This window comes from Globicephala melas, chromosome 21, assembly GCF_963455315.2.
Source record: "Globicephala melas chromosome 21, mGloMel1.2, whole genome shotgun sequence".
Classification (NCBI taxonomy): Eukaryota; Metazoa; Chordata; class Mammalia; order Artiodactyla; family Delphinidae; genus Globicephala; species Globicephala melas.
The window spans coordinates 30,466,823-30,486,948 of record NC_083334.1 but is presented as its reverse complement, the minus strand read 5'-3'; the positions used below and the strand labels follow the sequence as shown (position 1 = coordinate 30,486,948).

General features: G+C 36.5%; 1 protein-coding gene across 3 annotated transcripts in view; it reads right to left on the bottom strand.

Annotated features, from left to right (window-relative positions):
- Window positions 1–20,126, bottom strand: part of LOC115840615 (disintegrin and metalloproteinase domain-containing protein 5-like) — a 132,001-nt gene that overhangs the window by 29,591 nt on the left and 82,284 nt on the right. For all 3 annotated transcript variants that reach the window (XM_070044614.1, XM_030833848.2, XM_060291482.1), the window contains 2 exons: window positions 18,010–18,100; window positions 17,161–17,380 (listed from right to left, as the gene is read on the bottom strand). In XM_070044614.1, coding sequence (XP_069900715.1) covers window positions 17,161–17,380; window positions 18,010–18,100 — 311 coding nt within the window. The remainder of the gene's footprint in view (window positions 1–17,160; window positions 17,381–18,009; window positions 18,101–20,126) is intronic.

Sequence of the window (20,126 nt, the reverse complement as noted above, 5' to 3'; positions counted from 1 at the left end):
GATTTGATGGTAAGATCAACAGTTTTACAGGCAAGCAAAAGCTAAAAGAGTTCAGCACCAGCAAGCCACCTTTACAAAAAATGTTAAAGGGACTTCTCTAAATGAAAATGAAAAGGCCACAACTAGAAACGTGAAAATTACAAAACAAAAAATCTCACTGGTTAATGAAAATATATAGTAATGGTAGTAAATCAACCACATATTTATATACATGGAAGGTTAAAAGACAAAAATAGTAAAGTCACTTATATCCACAATGAATAGTAAAGGGATATGAAAAACAAAAATATGTGAAATATGATGTCAAAAATGTGGGGGAAGGGGAGTAAAATGCAGGATTGTTAAAATGTGGTTGAACTTCAGAAATCAGCAATTTAAAATTATATATATATATATATATAGTTTTATATAAACTTCATGTTAACCACAAACCAAAAATCTATAATAGATACACACACACAAAAAAAGATGTGTGCAAACATAACACTAACTATAGTCATTAAATCAGAAGGTAAGAGAGCAAAAAGAGAAAGTAACAAAAAAGAGAAGTACAAAAACAACCTCAAAACAAATAATAAAATAGCAATAAGTACATGACTATCAATAATTACTTTAAAGGAAAGTGGACTAAATGTTCCAATCAAAAGACACAGAGTAGCTAAATGAATACAGAAACAAGATCATATACATGCTGCCTACAAGAGACTCACTTCAGAGCTAAAGACACACATGGACTAACTGTGAGGGAATAAAAAAGGGTATTCCATACAAATGGAAACAAAAAGAAAGCCAGGATAGCAATAATTATACCAGACAAAATAGACTTTAAAATAAAGACTGTTACAAGAAACAGGGATGATAATATAAATGATGACAATGATAAAAGGATTAGCACAAGATATGAAAACCTTTAAATATGCATGCACCCAACATAGAAGCAATTAAACACATAAAGCAAATATTAACAGACATAAAGGGAGAAATTGCCAGTAACATAATAATAGTGGGGGACTTTAACGGCCCACTTACAACAATGAAGAGATCATACTGACAGAAAATCAGTAAGGAAACACTGGCCTTAAATAACACATTAAAACAAAGAGACTTCATAGATATATATAGAACATTCCATCTAAAGCAGTAGAATACACATTCTTTTCAAGTGCACAGGGAACATTCTCCAGGACAGATCACATGCCACAAAAAAAAGATACTAGGCCACAAAACAAGTCCGGGTAAATTTAGTTGAAATCATATAAAGCATCTTTTCTGACCACAAGGTGATTGAGACTAGAAATTAACTATGAGGAAAAAAAAAACCAAACGTGGAGCCTGAATAATATGCTACACAACAAAAATGTATCACTGAAGAAATCAAATAAGAAATTTTAAATGCTTGGAGACAACGAAAATTAAAACACTATAATTGAAAATCCATGGGATACAGCAAAGGTAGTTCTAAGAAGGAAAATTATAATGATACAAGTATACCTCAGGAGACAAGAAAAATCTCAAACAACTTAAACTTACTTAACAACTTAACAACTTAACTTAAACAACTTAAACTCCTTTAGTTACTTAAAGGAACTAGAAAAAGAAGAACAAACAAAATCCAAAGTTATTTGAAAGAGTGAAATCATAAAGATCAGAGCCAAAATAACTAAAACAGGGACAAAAAAAAAAAAACCCACACAATAGAAGAGACCAATGAAACAAGAGCTGGTTCCTTGAAAAAGAAACAAAATTAATAAACCTTTAGCCAGACCCATCAAGAAAAAGAAGAGAGAGGGCCCAAATCAATAATACCAGAAATGGAAAAAAAAGTTACAACTAATACAACAGAAATACAAAGGATCATAAAAGATATTCCAAAAATTATATGACAATGAAATGGACAAAGTCCTAGAAATGTACAATTTCCCAAGACTGAATAAGGGGTAAAAACAAAATCTGAACAGACCAATTACCAGTATGAAACAGAACCAGTAATTTAAAAACACTCCCAACAAACAGAAGTCCAGGACTAGATGGATTCACAGTAAAATTCTACCAAACATTTGTAAGAGAGTTAACAGCTATTTTGCTCAAATTATTCTAAAAAATGGCAGAGAAAGAAATGTACCCAAAATCATTCTAAGAGGCCAGTATCACCCTGATACCAAAACCAGACCAAGATATCACACACGAAAAAGAAAATTACAAGGAAATATCACTGACAAACATAGATGCAAAAATCCTCGACAAAATATTAGCAAACCAAATCCAACAATATATGAAAAGGATCATACACTATGATGCAGTGGGAATGTAATCCAGAGATACAAAAATGGTTCAATACCCACAATTCAATCAATGTGATACACATATTAACAAATTTAAGAATAAAAATTATATGATTATCTCAATACCTGCAGAAAAATCTATGGACAAAATTCAATGCCACTTATAATACAAACTCTCAGCAAAGTGGGAATAGAAGGAATATACCTCAATGTAATAAGGGACATACATGCTAATTCCACAGCTAACATCATACTCAATGGTGAAAAGCTCAAACCATTTCCTCTAAGATCAGGAACAAGACAAGAATGCCCCCTCTCACCACTTTTATTCACCATAGTATTGTAAGTCCTAGCCAGAACAATCAGACAAGAAAAAAATAAAAGAAATCCAAATTGAAAATGAAGAAATAAAACTGTCACTGTTTGCAGATGACATGATATTATGTATAGGAAACCCTAAAAATACCACAAAAACTACTAAAGCTAATTCAGTAAAGATGCATGATACAAAACTAATATACAGAAATCTGCCCCATTTTTATACACTATCAGAGAATTTTTTTCCAAAATTCCAATTTCAGTTGCATCAAAATAATATAATACCTAGGAATAAATCTAACTAAGGAGGTAAAAGACCAGTACTTAGAAAACTGTAAGACACTGATGAAAGTAACTGACGACAATACAAACAGATGGAAAGATGTACTGTGTTCACGGATTGGAAGGATATTGTTAAAATGTCCATACTACCTAAAGCAATCTACAGATTTAATGCAAGCCCTATCAAGATACCCATGACATATTTTCACTGAAATAGAACAAATAATTCTAAAATGTATATGGAACCCCAAAAGACCCCAAATAGCCAAAACAATCTTGAGAAAAAGAACAAAGCAGGATGTATAACTCTCCCTGATTTCACACTATATCACAAAGCAACAGTAATCAAAACAATATGGTACTGGCATAAAAAAGACACAAAGATTAATGGACCCATATAGAGAGCCCAGAAGTAAACCAACACACTTATGGTGAATTAATCTATCACAAAGGAAGCAAGAATAGACAATGGTAAAAAGACATCAATAAGTGATGTTGGGAAAACTGGACAGCTACATGTAAAATAATTAATTTAGAACATTTTCTCACCCCATAGACAAAAAATAAACTGAAAATGGATTAAATACCTAAATGTAAGACTGGAAACCATAAAACTTCTTGAAGAAAACATAAAAGAATGCTCTTTGTCATAAATTGTAGCGATAATTTTTTTTGGTCTGTAACCTAAGGCAAAGGAAACAAAAGCAAAAATAAACAAACAGGACCTAATTAAACTCAAAAGCTTTTGCACAGCAAGGAAACCATTGACAAAATGAAGAAAACCTACTGAATGGGAGAAAATATTTACAAATGATATGACCAACAAGGGATTAATATGCAAAATATATACACAGGTCATACAACTCAATATCAAAAACCCAAAATACTCAATTAAAAAATGAACAGAAGACCCGAATACATATTTTTCCCAGGAAGACATACAGAAGGCAAACAGGCACATAAGAAGATACTGAAAATTCATAATCATCAGTTGTAACTTGTCCTTTTTCAATTTTAATTTTATTGACTTGAGTCCTCTGCTTTTCTTTCTTGATGAGTCTGGCTAAAGGTTTATCAATTTTGTTTAACTTCTCAAAGAACCAACTTTTAGTTTCATTGATCTTAGCTATTTTTTTCTTTGTCTCTATTTCATTTATTTCTGCTCTGATCTTTATGATTTCTTTCCTTCTACTAACTTTGGGTTTTGTTTGTTCTTCTTTCTCTAATTCCTTTAGGTGTAAGGTTAGATTTATTTGAGATTTTTCTTGTTTCTTGAGGTAGGTTTGTATTGCTATAAACTGCCCTCTTAGAACTGCTTTTGCTGCATCCCATAGGTTTTGGATTATTATGTTTTCATTGTAATTTGTCTCTAGGTATTTTTTGATTTCCTCTTTGATTTCTTGGTTATTTAGTAGCATATTGTTTAGCCTCCATGTGTTTATATTTTTTACAGTTTTTTTTCCCTGTAATTGATATCTTGTCTCATAGCATTGTGGTCAGAAAAGATGCTTGATATGATTTCGATTTTCTTAAATTTACTGAGGTTTGCTTCATGACCCAAGGTATGGTCTATCCTGGAGAATGTTCCATGAGCACTTGAGAGGAAAGTTTATTCTGTTGCTTTCAAATGGAATGTTCTATAAATATCAATTAAGTCTCTTTGGTCTATGTGTCATTTAAGGTCTGTGTCTTTACTGGTTTTCTGTCTGGATGATCTGTCCATTGATGAAAGTGGGGTGTTACAATCCCCCACTATCATTGCATTATTGTCGATTTCTCCTTTTATGGCTGTTAGCATTTGCCTTATATTTTGAGGTGCTCCTATGTTGGGAGCATATATATTTACAATTGTTATATCTTCTTCTTGGATTTATCCCTTGATCATTATGTACTGTCCCTGCTTTGCCTCTTGTAACATTCTGTATTTTAAAATGTATTTTGTCTGGTATGAATAGTGCTACACCAGCTTTCTTTTGATTCCCATTTCCATGGATTATCTTTTTCCATCCCCTCACTTTCAGTCTGTATGTGTCCTTAGATCTGAAGTGGGTCTCTTGTAGACAGCATATATATAGGTCTTGTTTTTATATCTATTCAGCCATTCTAGGTCTTTTGGTTGGAGTATTTAATATATGTACATTTAAGGTAATTATTGATATGTATGTTTTATTGCCATTTATTAACTATTTTAGATTTTTGGAGGGTCTTTTTTCTCCCTTTGTCTTTTGTTCTCGTGTTGTGATTTGATGTCTATCTTTAGTGATGTGCTTAGATTGCTTTTTCTTTTTTGTCTGTGTATCTATTGTAGATTTTTGTTGTGTGGTTCCCATGAGGTTTCGATATAGCAGTCTATATGTATACCAGACTGTTTAAAATTGTTGATCTCTTAGTTTCAAATGCGTTTCCAATATCCTGTATTTGTACTCCCCTCTTCTCACAATTGCTTGTCTTGATATCATATTTGTGTGTGGATGAATTCCTACCTTTACTTTATGTTTGCCTTTAATGGTGAGCTTCTCCATTCATAATTTTCTTTTTTCTTGTTGTGGCCTTTTCTTTTCCGCCTAGAGAATTTTCTTTAGGATTTTTTTAATGCTGGTTTGGTGGTGCTGAATTCTCTTAGCTTTTGCTTGTCTGGAAAACTTTTGATTTTTCCATCAAATCTGAATGAGAGCTTTGTTGGATAGCATATTCTTGGTTGTAGGATTTTCCCTTTCATCATTTAAAATATGCAGAGCCATTCCCTTCTGGCCTGCAGAGTTTCTGCTGAAAAATCAGCTGATAGCCTTATCAGGGTTCCCTTGTGTGTTATTTGTTGATTTTCCCTTGTGGCTTTTAATATTTTTTCTTGTTTTTAATTTTTATTTGTTTCATTAATATGTGTCTCAGTGTGTTAATCCTTGGGTTTCTCTTGTATGGGATTCTCTGCATTTCCTGGACTTGAGTGACTGTTTCCTTGCTAAAGTTAGAGAATTTTTGGCTATAATCTCTTCAAAAATATTCTCAGGCCCTTTCTCTCTTTCTTCCTATCCTGGGACCCCTTTAATGCAAATGTTGGTGCATTTAATGTTGCGCCAGAGGTCTCTCAGACTGCCCTCATTTCTTTTCATTCTTTTTTCTTTATTCTGTCTTGTGGCAGTGATTTCTACCATTCTGTCTTCCAGCTCACTTATTCGTTTTTCTGCCTCAGTTACTCTGCTATTGATTCCTTCTAGTGTATTTTTCATTTCACTTATTGTATAGTTCGTCTCTATCTGTTCTTTAAATCTTCTAGCTCTTTGTTAAACATCTCTTGTAATTTCTTGGTCTGTCCCTCCATTCTTTTTCTGAGATCCTGGATGATCTTTACTATCATTACTCTGAATTCTTTTTCAGGTAGTTTGTCTATCTCCACTTCATTTAGTTGTTCTTGTGGGTTTTTATTTTGCTCCTTTGTCTGTAACATTTTTCTCTACTGTCTCCTTTAGTCTAGAAATACACCCACACACCTATGGTCAATCTACGACAAATGAGGCAAGAATATACAATGGAATAAAGACAGTCTTTTCAGTAAGTGGTGTTGGTAAAACTGGAGAGCTACATGTACAAGAATGAAATTAGAACATTCTTTAACATCATACACAAAAATAAACTCAAAATGGATTAAAGTCCTAAATATAAGACCAGATACTATAAAACTCTTAGAGGAAAACGCAGGCAGAACACTCTTTGACATAAATCAGAGCAAAATATTTTTTGAGCCCTCTCCTAGAGTAATGGAAATAAAAACAAAAATAAACAAATGGGACCTAATTAAACTTAAATGCTTGTGCACTGCAAAGGAAACCATAAACAAAATGAAAAGACAACCCACAGAATGGGAGAAAATATTTACAAACAAAGCTACCAATGAGGGATTAATCTCCAAAATATACAAACAGCTCATGCAGCTCTATGTCAAAAAAGCAAACAACCCAATAAAAAATGGACAGAAGGTCTAAATAGACATTTCTCCAAAGAAAACACACAGATGGCCAAACAGCACATGAAAAGATGCTCAACATCACTAATTATCAGAGCAATGCAAATCAAAACTACAAAAGGTATCACCTCACACCGGTCAGAATGGCCATCAACAAAAAGTCTACAAACAATAAATTCTGGAGATGGTGTGGAGAAAAGGGAACCCTCCTACACTGTTGGTGGGAACGTAAATTGGTACAACCACTGTGGAGAACAGTATGGAAGCTACTTAAAAAATGAAAAGTAGAACTACCATATGATCCAGCAATCCCATTCCTGGGCATATATCCAGAGAAAACCATAATCCGAAAGGATACATGTACCCCAATGTTCACTGCAGCACTATTTACAATAGCCAAGATTTGGATGCAACCTAAATGTCCATCTAGAGAAAAATGGATAAAGAAGATGTAGTACATATATACAATGGACTATTACTCAGACATAAAAAGGAACGAAATAATGCCATCTGCAGCAACATGGATGGACCTAGAGAATTTTCATATTAAGTGAACTAAGTCAGACAAAGAAAGATAACTATCATATGATATCACTCATATGTCTAATCTAATTTTTAAAATGAAACAAATTCTTATTTGAAAAACAGAAACAGACTTACAGGTATCAAAACCAAACTTATGGTTACCAAAGGGGAAACATGGTGGGGAGTGATAAGTCAGGAGCTTGGGATGAATATACACACACTACTATATATAAGATAGAAAACCAGCAAGGATCTTCGGTGTAGCACAGGGAACTCTACTCAAGATTCTGGGAGAGGAGAGCAGAAAGATGGCGGAAGAGTAAGACGCGGAGATCACCTTCCTTCCCACAGATACACCAGAAATACATCTACACGTGGAACAACTCCTACAGAACACCTACTGAAGGCTGGCAGAAGACCTCAGACCTCCCAAAAGGCAAGAAACTCCCCACGTACCTGGGTAGGGCAAAAGAAAAAAGAATAAACAGAGACAAAAGGATAGGGACGGCACCTGCACCAGTGGGAGGGAGCTGTGAAGGAGGAAAAGTTTCCACACACTAGGAAGCCCCTTCGCGGGCGGAGACTGCGGGAGGCGGAGGGGGGAGCTTCGAAGCCGCGGAGGAGAGCACAGCAACAGGGGTCCGGAGGGCAAAGCGGCGAGATTCCCGCACAGAGGATCGGTGCCGACCGGCACTCACCAGCCCGAGAGGCTTGTCTGCTCACCCGCCGGGGCGGGCGGGGCTGCGAGCTGAGGCTCTGAGGCTCGGGTTTCGGTTTCGGACGGAGCGCAGGGAGAGGACTGGGGTTGGCGGCTTGAATATAGCCTTAAGGGGTTGGTGCACCACAGCTGGCCGGGAGGGAGTCCGGGGAAAGGTCTGCACCTGCCGAAGAGGCAAGAGACTTTTTCTTCCCTCTTTGTTTCCTGGTGCGTGGGGAGAGGGGTTTAGGAGCGCTGCTTGAAGGAGCTCCAGAGAAGGGCGCGAGCCGCGGCTAAAAGCGCGAACCCCAGAGACGGGCGCGAGCCATGGCTGAAAGCGCGGAATCCAGAGACGGGCGCGAGCCGCGGCTGAAAGCGCGGACCCCAGAGACGGGCGCGGACTCCAGAGACGGGCGCAAGCCGCGGCTGGAGGCGCGGACCCCAGAGGTGGACGGGAGACGTTGGGGCTGCTGCTGCCGCCCCCAGGGGGCCTGTGTGCGAGCGCAGGTTGCTCTCCACGCCCCTCTTCCGTGGAGCCTGTGCAGCCCGCCACTGCCAGGTTCCCGGGATCCGGGACGACTTCCCCGGGAGAGCGCACGGCGGGCCTCGGGCTGGTGCAGGGTCACGCCGGCCTTTGCCGCCGCAGGCCCGCCCCGCATTCCGTGCCCCTCCCTCCCCGCCGGCCTCAGTACGCCAGAGCCCCCGAATCAGCGGCTCCTTTAACCCCATCCTGTCTGAGCAAAAAACAGACGCCCTCCAGCGACCTACACGCAGAGGCAGGGCCAAATCCAAAGCTGAGCCCCTGTGAGCTGTGAGAACAAAGAAGAGAAAGGGAAATCTCTCCCAGCAGCCTCAGAAGCAGCGGATTAAAGCTCCACAATCAACTTGATGTACCCTGCATCTGTGGAATACATGAATAGACAGCCAATCATCCCAAATTAAGGAGGTGGACTTTAGGAGTAAGATCTATGATTTTTTTTCCCTATTCCTCTTGTTGTGAATGTGTATGTGTATGCTTCTGTGTGAGATCTTGTCTGTATAGTCTTGCTTCCACCATTTGTCCTAGGATTCTATCCGTCCATGGTTTTTCTTAAAATTTTTTTCTTAATAATCAATTTTAATTTTAAGAACGTTATTATACTTTACCTTCGTCCTTTCTTTCTTTTTCTTTCTTTCTTTCCTTCCTTCCCTCCTTTAGACAACGAATCATCCCAAATTGAGGAGGTGGTCTCTGACAGCAAGATTGATTTTTCCCCCTTTACCTCTTTTAGTGAGGGTGTATGTGTACGCTTCTGTGTAAGATTTTGTCTGTATAGCTTTGCTTCCAACATTTGTCCGAAGGTTCTATCCGTCCCTTTTTTTTTTTTCTAAATAAGAATTTTTTAATTCAATAACTTTATTATACTTTATTTTATTTTTACTGTATCTTCTTTCTTTCTGTTTTTCCTTCTTTCCCTCCTTCCTTCCTTCCTCCCTCCATCCCTCCCTCCTTTCTTTCCTTCTTGCCTTCTTTCCTTCTTTGCTTCTTTCTTTCTTTCTTCCTTCCTTCCTTCTTTCTTTCTTTCTTCCTTCCTTCCTTCCTTCCCTCCTTCCTTCCCTCCTTTCCTTCTTTCTTTCCCCATACTTCTACTAATTCCCTCTACTTTTTCTCCCTTTTAATCTGAACCGTGTGGATGAAAGGCTCTTGGTGCTCCAGCCAGGAGTCAGGGCTCTGCCTCTGAGGTAGGAGAGCCAACTTCAGGACACTGGTCCACAAGAGACCTCCCAGCTCCACATAATATCAAACGGCGAAAATCTCCCAGAGACCTCCATCTTAACACCAGCACCCAGCTTCACTCAACGACCAGCAAGCCACAGTGCTGGACAACCTGTGCCAAACAACTAGCAAAACAGGAACACAACCCCACCCATTAGCAGAAAGGCTGCCTAAAATCATAATAAGGCCACAGACACCCCAAAACACACCACCAGACGTGAACCTGCCCACTAGAGAGACAAGATCCAGCCTCATCCACCACAACACAGGCACTAGTCCCCTCCACCAGGAAGCCTACACAACCCACTGAACCAACCTTAGCCACTGGAGACAGACATCAAAAACAGGAGGAACTACGAACCTGCAGCCTGCAAAAAGGAGACCCCAAACACAGTAAGATAAGCAAAATGAGAAAACAGAAAAACACACAGCAGATAAAGGAGCAAGATAAAAATGCACTAGACCTAACAAATGAAGAGGAAATAGGCAGCCTACCTGAAAAAGAATTCAGAATAATGATAGTAAGGTTGATCCGAAATCTTGGAGATAGAATGGACAATAGAATGGACAAAATGCAAGAATCAGTTAACAAGGACCTAGAAGAACTAAAGATGAAACAAGCAACGATGAACAACACAATAAATGAAATTAAAAATACTCTAGATGGGATCAATAGCAGAATAACTGAGGCAGAAGAACGGATAAGTGACCTGGAAGATAAAATAGTGGAAATAACTACTGCAGAGCAGAATAAAGAAAAAAGAATGAAAAGAACTGAGGACAGTCTCAGAGACCTCTGGGACAACATTAAACGCACCAACATTCGAATTATAGGGGTTCCAGAAGAAGAAGAGAAAAAGAAAGGGACTGAGAAAATATTTGAAGAGATTATAGTTGAAAACTTCCCTAATATGGGAAAGGAAATAGTTAATCAAGTCCAGGAAGCACAGAGAGTCCCATACAGGATAAATCCAAGGAGAAATACGCCAAGACACATATTAATCAAACTGTCAAAAATTAAATACAAAGAAAGCATATTAAAAGCAGCAAGGGAAAAACAACAAATAACACATAAGGGAATCCCCATAAGGTTAACAGCTGATCTCTCAGCAGAAACCCTACAAGCCAGAAGGGAGTGGCAGGACATACTGAAAGTGATGAAGGAGAAAAACCTGCAGCCAAGACTACTCTACCCAGCAAGGATCTCATTCAGATTTGATGGAGAAATTAAAACCTTTACAGACAAGCAAAAGCTGAGAGAGTTCAGCACCACCAAACCAGCTTTACAACGAATGCTAAAGGATCTTCTCTAGGCAAGAAACACAAGAGAAGGAAAAGACATATAATAACGAACCCAAAACAATTTAGAAAATGGGAATAGGAACATACATATCGATAATTACCTTAAATGTAAATGGACTAAATGCTCCCACCAAAAGACACAGATTAGCTGAATGGATACAAAAACAAGACCCTTATATATGCTGTCTACAAGAGACCCACTTCAGACCTAGAGACACATACAGACTGAAAGTGAGGGGATGGAAAAAGATATTCCATGCAAATGGAAACCAAAAGAAAGCTGGAGTAGCAATTCTCATATCAGACAAAATAGACTTTAAAATAAGGACTATTAAAAGAGACAAAGAAGGACACTACATAATGATCAAGGGATCGATCCAAGAAGAAGATATAACAATTGTAAATATTTATGCACCCAACATAGGAGCATCTCAATATATAAGGCAAATACTAACAGCCATAAAAGGGGAAATCGACAGTAACACATTCATAGTAGGGGACTTAAACACCCCACTTTCACCCATGGACAGATCATCCAAAATGAAAATAAATAAGGAAACACAAAGTTTAAATGATACATTAAACAAGATGGACTTAATTGATATTTATAGGACACTCCATCCAAAAACAACAGAATACACATTTTTCTCAAGTGCTCATGGAACATTCTCCAGGATAGATCATATCTTGGGTCACAAATCAAGCCTTGGTAAATTTAAGAAAATTGAAATTGTTTCAAGTATCTTTTCTGACCACAACGCCATGAGACTAGATATCAATTACAGGAAAAGATCTGTAAAAAATACAAACACATGGAGGCTAAACAATACACTACTTAATAATGAAGTGATCACTGAAGAAATCAAAGAGGAAATCAAAAAATACCTAGAAACAAATGAAAATGGAGACACAACGACCCAAAACCTGTGGGATGCAGCAAAAGCAGTTCTAAGGGGGAAGTTTATAGCAATACAAGCCCACCTTAAGAAGCAGGAAACATCTAGAATAAACAACCTAACCTTGCACCTCAAGCAATTAGAGAAAGAAGAACAAAAAAACCCCAAAGCTAGCAGAAGGAAAGAAATCATAAAAATCAGATCAGAAATAAATGAAAAAGAAATGAAGGAAACAATAGCAAAGATCAATAAAACTAAAAGCTGGTTCTTTGAGAAGATAAACAAAATAGATAAACCACTAGCCAGACTCATCAAGAAAAAAAGGGAGAAGACTCAAATCAATAGAATTAGAAATGAAAAAGGAGAGGTAACAACTGACACTGCAGAAATAAAAGAGATCATGAGAGATTACTACAAGCAACTCTATGCCAATAAAATGGACAATCTGGAAGAAATGGACAAATTCTTAGAAATGCACAACCTGCCAAGACTGAATCAGGAAGAAATAGAAAATATGAACAGACCAATCACAAGCACTGAAATTGAAACTGTGATTAAAAATCTTCCAACAAAGAAAAGCCCAGGACCAGATGGCTTCACAGGCGAATTCTATCAAACATTTAGAGAAGAGCTAACACCTATCCTTCTCAAACTCTTCCAAAATATAGCAGAGGGAGGAACACTCCCAAACTCCTTCTACGAGGCCACCATCACCTTGATACCAAAACCAGACAAGGATGTCACAAAGAAAGAAAACTACAGGCCAATATCACTAAGGAACATAGATGCAAAAATCCTCAACAAAATACTAGCAAACAGAATCCAACAGCACATTAAAAGGATCATACACCATGATCAAATGGGGTTTATTCCAGGAATGCAAGGATTCTTCAATATACGCAAATCTATCAATGTGATAAACCATATTAACAAATTGAAGGAGAAAAACCATATGATCATCTCAATAGATGCAGAGAAAGCTTTTGACAAAATTCAACACCCATTTATGATAAAAACCCTGCAGAAAGTAGGCATAGAGGGAACGTTCCTCAACATAATAAAGGCCATATACGACAAGCCCACAGCAAACATCATCCTCAATGGTGAAAAACTGAAAGCATTTCCACTAAGATCAGGAACAAGACAAGGGTGCCCACTCTCACCACTCTTATTCAACATAGTTTTGGAAGTTTTAGCCACAGCAATCAGAGAAGAGAAGGAAATAAAAGGAATCCAAATCGGAAAAGAAGAAGTAAAGCTGTCACTGTTTGCAGATGACATGATCCTATACATAGAGAATCCTAAAGATGCTACCAGAAAACTACTAGAGCTAATCAATGAATTTGGTAAAGTGGCAGGATACAAAATTAATGCACAGAAATCTCTGGCATTCCTATATACTAATGATGAAAAATCTGAAAGTGAAATCAAGAAAACACTCCCATTTACCATTGCAACAAAAAGAATAAAATATCTAGGAATAAACCTACCTAAGGAGACAAAAGACCTGTATGCAGAAAATTATAAGACACTGATGAAAGAAATTAAAGATGATACAAATAGATGGAGAGATATACCATGTTCTTGGATTGGAAGAATCAACATTGTGAAAATGACTCTACTACCCAAAGCAATCTATAGATTCAATGCAATCCCTATCAAACTACCACTGGCATTTTTCACAGAACTAGAACAAAAAATTACGCAATTTGTATGGAAACACAAAAGACCCCGAATAGCCAAAGCAATCTTGAGAACAAAAAAAGGAACTGGAGGAATCAGGCTCCCTGACTTCAGACTATACTACAAAGCTACAGTTATCAAGACGGTATGGTACTGGCACAAAAACAGAAAGATAGATCAATGGAACAGGACAGAAAGCCCAGAGATAAACCCATGCACATATGGACACCTTATCTTTGATAAAGGTGGCAGAAATGTACAGTGGAGAAAGGACAGCCTCTTCAATAAGTGGTGCTGGGAAAACTGGACAGGTACATGTAAAAGTATGAGATTAGATCACTCCCTAACACCATACACAAAAATAAGCTCAAAATGGATTAAAGACCTAAATATAAGGCCAGAAACTATCAAACTCTTAGAGGAAAACATAGGCAGAACACTCTATGACATAAATCACAGCAAGATCCTTTCTGACCCACCTCCTAGAGTAATGGAAATAAAAACAAAAATAAACAAATGGGACCTAATGAAACTTCAAAGCTTTTGCACAGCAAAGGAAGCCATAAACAAGACCAAAAGACAACCCTCAGAATGGGAGAAAATATTTGCAAATGAAGCAACCGACAAAGGATTAATCTCCAAAATTTACAAGCAGCTCATGCAGCTCAATAACAAAAAAACAAATAACCCAATCCAAAAATGGGCAGAAGACCTAAATAGACATTTCTCCAAAGAAGATATACAGACTGCCAACAAACACATGAAAGAATGCTCAACATCATTAATCATTAGAGAAATGCAAATCAAAACTACAATGAGATATCATCTCACACCAGTCAGAATGGCCATCATCAAAAAATCTACAAACAATAAATGCTGGAGAGGGTGTGGAGAAAAGGGAACACTCTTGCACTGCTGGTGGGAATGTGAATTGGTTCAGCCACTATGGAGAACAGTATGGAGGTTCCTTAAAAAACTACAAATAGAACTACCATATGACCCAGCAATCCCACTACTGGGCATATACCCTGAGAAAACCGAAATTCAAAAAGAGTCATGTACCAAAATGTTCATTGCAGCTCTATTTACAATAGCCCGGAGATGGAAACAACCTAAGTGCCCATCATCGGATGAATGGATAAAGAAGATGTGGCACATATATACAATGGAATATTACTCAGCCATAAAAAGAAACGAAATTGAGCTATTTGTAATGAGGTGGATAGACCTAGAGTCTGTCATACACAGTGAAGTAAGTCAGAAAGAAAGAGACAAATACCGTATGCTAACACATATATATGGAATTTAAGAAAAAAAAATGTCATGAAGAACTTAGGGGTAAGGCAGGAATAAAGACGCAGACCTCCTAGAGAACGGACTTGAGGTTATGGGGAGGGGGACGGGTGAGCTGTGATGGGGCGAGAGAGAGTCATGGACATATACACACTAACAAATGTAGTAAGGTAGATAGCTAGTGGGAAGCAGCCGCGTGGCACAGGGATATTGGCTCGGTGCTTTGTGACAGCCTGGAGGGGTGGGATAGGGAGGGTGGGAGGGAGGGAGACGCAAGAGGGAAGAGATATGGGAACATATGTATATGTATAACTGATTCACTTTGTTATAAAGCAGAAACTAACACACCATTGTAAAGCAATTATACCCCAATAAAGATGTTAAAAAAAAAAAAAAGATTCTGGGAAAACGTATACAAGAAAAGAATCTAAGAAAAGAATGAGTATATGTACATGTATAACTGAATCAATTTGCTGTACACCTGAAATTAACACAACATTGTAAATCAACTATACTCCCATAAAATTAAAATTAAAAAATAAATGTAAAAAATTGTTAATGATCAGAGAAATGCAAATCAAAACCACAATGAGATTATCACCTCACACCCGTCAGATGTTTATCATCAAAAGTCTACAAATAATAAATGCTGGTGAGGGTGTGGAGAAAAGGAAACCATAGTGCACTGTTGGTGGGAATGTATTTTGCTATAGCCACTGTGGAAAACAGTATGGCGGGTCTTCAAAAAACTAAAAATAGAATTACCATGTAATCCATCAATTCCATACCTAAATATACATGCAAAGAAAATGAAAACACTAATTCAAAAAGATATATGCACTCCAGTACTCATAGCAGCATTATTTATGATAGCTAAGATACAGAAGCAACCTAAGTGTCCATCAACAGATGAATGGATAAAGAAGATGTGGTACATATATACAATAGAGTAGTACTCAGCCATAAATACAAGTGAAATTTTGCCTTTTGTGACAACATGGATGGACCTTGAGGGTATTACACTTAATAAGTCAGAAAGAGAAAGACAAATACTATATATTATCACATATATGGAATCTAAAATATGAAATGAGTGAACATAACAAAACAGAAACAGGTATAGAAAACAAACTAGTGGTTACCCGTGGGGATAGGGAAGTGGGGAGGGGAAAGAGAGGCACAGGTGATTAAGAATATATGTAAAATAAATAAACTACAAGTATATATTATACAAGCAAAGGGACTATAACCAATATTTTATAATAACTTTAGAGTATAATCTATAAAAATGTTGAATCACTCTGCTGCATACGTGAAACTTTTATAATATCATAAATCAACTACACCTCAATAAAAAATGTATGTAGATCCCAAGCCCTCGATAAGACAGAACATAACTTCCTACTTTTTAAGTCTGGTATATACATAGTGACTTTTTCAATAAAGTGCAGAATGGAAAGAGGGGGAAAAGAGTAATTTTACAGTGAGAAATCTGGAAACATTACCTCAGCCAGGTAATCAAGGTTAATGTCAACATGCACATATACTTGATATGATGAAAGGGCGCTTTACCTGTGCATTTTCCTCCCAAGAACACATAAACCCAATCTAATCACAAGAAAAACATTACACAAATCCAAATTGAGGGACATTCTACAGAATATCAACCAGTTCTACTCCAAAATGTCAAGGCCATCAAAAACAAGGAAATTCTGAGAAATTGTCAAGAGGAGCTTAATAAACGTCCTGTGGTATTCTGAGTGGAATCCTGCAAAAGGACACTAGGTAAAAAGCCAAGGAAATCCGAATGAAGCATGGAATTCAGTTAAAAATAATGTATCAACATTGCTTCATTGATTATAGCAAATGTACCATACTGTTGTTAGATGTTAATAATAGGGGTGTTGCTTAGCGGTGAGGTGTTCAATATGGGCAACAGGGAAATCTGGGGGTCGATAGCATGGTCTAAAACTGAACGTGGTGATGGTTGTGCAACTCTATAAATTAATCAAAAGCAATGAATTGTACACTTACCATGGGTGAATTTTATGGCAAATGATACCTCAATAAGGCTGTTTTAAAATGCATTGGTTGGTATATTGGCAAAATGAGTACAAGCATAAAAAATAATTTTTAAAACACTTAAAATATTTAGTTATAATTACCATTTCAGGACCACACACAGTGCCATCTTCTACAAATGTTTGATCTCTGTCTTCAGGGTTTTCAACTGTGGTCAGTGTATTTCTAGGTGTCCTCTCTGTGTTTAGAAATGTTGATGTACACAGGTCATCTCGTACATGTGTATAAATCACAGATAAATTTTGGCGTCTTACTAAAGCTTTGTGAGGCCAGGTACAAACTAATTTTCCACATAACACATGGCTAGAAGCATAATGAAGAAGAAAAGTTTCTTATTATTTACAGAAATAATGTAGATTGCTGATATAGCTAAATTTTTGAAGTATTTTACTAACTTAAATCCACATTTCAAAAATTTTCTCTAAGTAAATTTTTTTGAGCACACTGACTCATGTATGATGTGGCTCTTTTTGTTTTGTGCAGAAATGTAGCAAGGGAAAAATTAATCATTTTTGCAATCTGACAGCCATGATCTGGTCTATATTAGCTTCTGAAATTTGAGCAAATGATCATTGGTCTTTGATTTTTTTCATTAGTACAATGGGATAAGTAATTCTAACTACAAATATTTGATGTATATAAACATATATTTATAATATATAGCATAAATATATAATGAATATAAAGGAACTAACACAATGCCTACCTCAGCCCATCAATAAACACAGGTGATTTTTATGGTCATTATTCTAACATTATAGACACTGAAAACATGTTGTTTGTAGGAAATAGGTAATACTGTTCAGCTCAGATCATGAAACAAGAGAAAACTTGTTATAAAATGGCATCTTAGCTTGTACATAATATGCTCCAGAATCTTAGCAATATACAACCTACATTCCAAACAAAATTATAATTTTCTAAATACATACGGGTAATTACAAAAATTTCGGCCACAGTTTCCAAATTTATCTCCTCTTGAATTTATTTCATCAAAACAAGCAAATGAAGCACCTCTAGATGCTAAAAGAAAAAAAGAAACTTAAGTAAGTAAATTACAACACACAATTCCAATTATCATGATAGAAGTAACAGACCCAGTCTGGAAATTATAATGTTATCCCTAGGAAGGTTTATAACTACCTCGCATTAAAAAGTTGCTGGGGATAGATCAAGATTAATTACTCAAATGGCTACATACTATTAGAAAAATAAGCAGTCATTGCCTCTCTATTCCTCTAAACTGTTTATGCTCTGCCTTAGTTATCTACCAAATGTGAAAATAAAGTTTGCTCTTACTACAAAAAAAAGAGGAAAGAGATGGGATTTATAATGCGATACTGATAAGAAGCCCAAAGAGCATTTCATTTAACTCTTCCTATTCCACACTAGAGTCCTCAGCTGTGTTCCCTAGTAACCTAACAATCACTAAACAAGAACTATTGAATTTTAAAATTAGGAAGGATGTGAATGTTCATCTACTTTGGCCATTTAAAATAGTTCTATCTAATTTTAAGATCATGAAAAATTAGAAGATATTTAAAGCTGCCCCATCACTTTGACTGGATGATTTAGAGGTAGGCAGTGTTGCTCATTTTAATCACATGTAATAAGAACTGAGATCTTTTGTTGTCGCTACGTTTAATTGACAAGGGAATTCTCCTTAGCAATTTCACAGATTTTTATAGTTGGAGAACATGATCTATAAACTTCACTCTATCTCCTGAAATTTTGTCATTTGCAACAATATGGATGGACCTGGATGGTTAAGCTTAGTGAAAGTCATATAGAGAAAGAAAAATACTGTATGTTTTCACTTACATGTGAAATCAAAAAAATAAATAAATAAAACAAGCAAATGACTGTAACAAAAAAGCAGCAGAATCACAGATACAAACTAGTTACCAGTTGAGAGAGGATTTTAGGAGTGGCAAATTATAGGAAGGGGATTAACAGTTACAAACTACAAGGTATAAAAATAAATAAAATATATGAATATAACATACACCACAGGAAGTGTAGCTTATATTTTATAATAACTTTATATGGAGTATAATTTATAAAAATATAAAATCAGGAATTCCCTGACAGTCCAGTGGCTAGGTCTCTGCACTTTCACTGCACAGGGCATGGGTTTGATCACTGCTTGGGAACTAAGATAACAGGTGCCACATGGTGCAGCCAAAAATAAATGAATGAGTGAATAAATAAATAAATAAAATCACTATATTGTATACCTGAAACTAACATAATATTGGAAATAAACTATACTTCCATAAAATAAAATAAATTACTGAATTAGAGGAGACAAAAAATAGAATGAAAAGGAATGAAGAACACCTACCTGACCTATGGGGTACCGTCAAAGAAATGACAAACACATCATTGCAGTCCCAGAAGGAGAAGAGAGTGAGGAAGGGATAGAATGCTTCTTTAAAGAAATAATGGATGATAATGTCCCACGCCTGGGAGGGATTTGGATATCCAAGTTTATAAAGCTAACAGATCACCTCAAAATTCAACTCAAAGTAATCTTTTGCAATGCACATAATCATAAGACTGTCTAAACCAAAGACAATGAGATAATTATAAAAGCAGCAACAGAAAAAAATTTTCTCATACAAGGAAACTCCCATAAGGATATCTAAATTTCTCAGTAGAGACTTTGTAGGCCAGGAGAGAATGGGATGATCTATTAAAACTGCTAAGAGAAAGAAACTGTCAAACAAGAATGTTTTAACCAGAAAAGCTGTTAATCAGAATTGAAGGGGAAATAAAGACTTTCCCTAAGAAACAAAAATGGAGGGAATTCACCACCACTAAACCTGTCTTACAGGAAATGTTGAAAAGAGTTCTACAAGCTGAAGTAAAGGGATGCTAATTAGTAACATTAAAACAAATGAAAATGTGAAACATACTGGTAAAAACAAGCATATAGTCAGATTCAGCATGCTCTAATACTGTAATATGGTGATGTGTCAACTCCTTGATTCTAATATAAAAGTTGGAGGAAGAAAGTATTAAAAATAGCTATAGCTTCAACAACTTT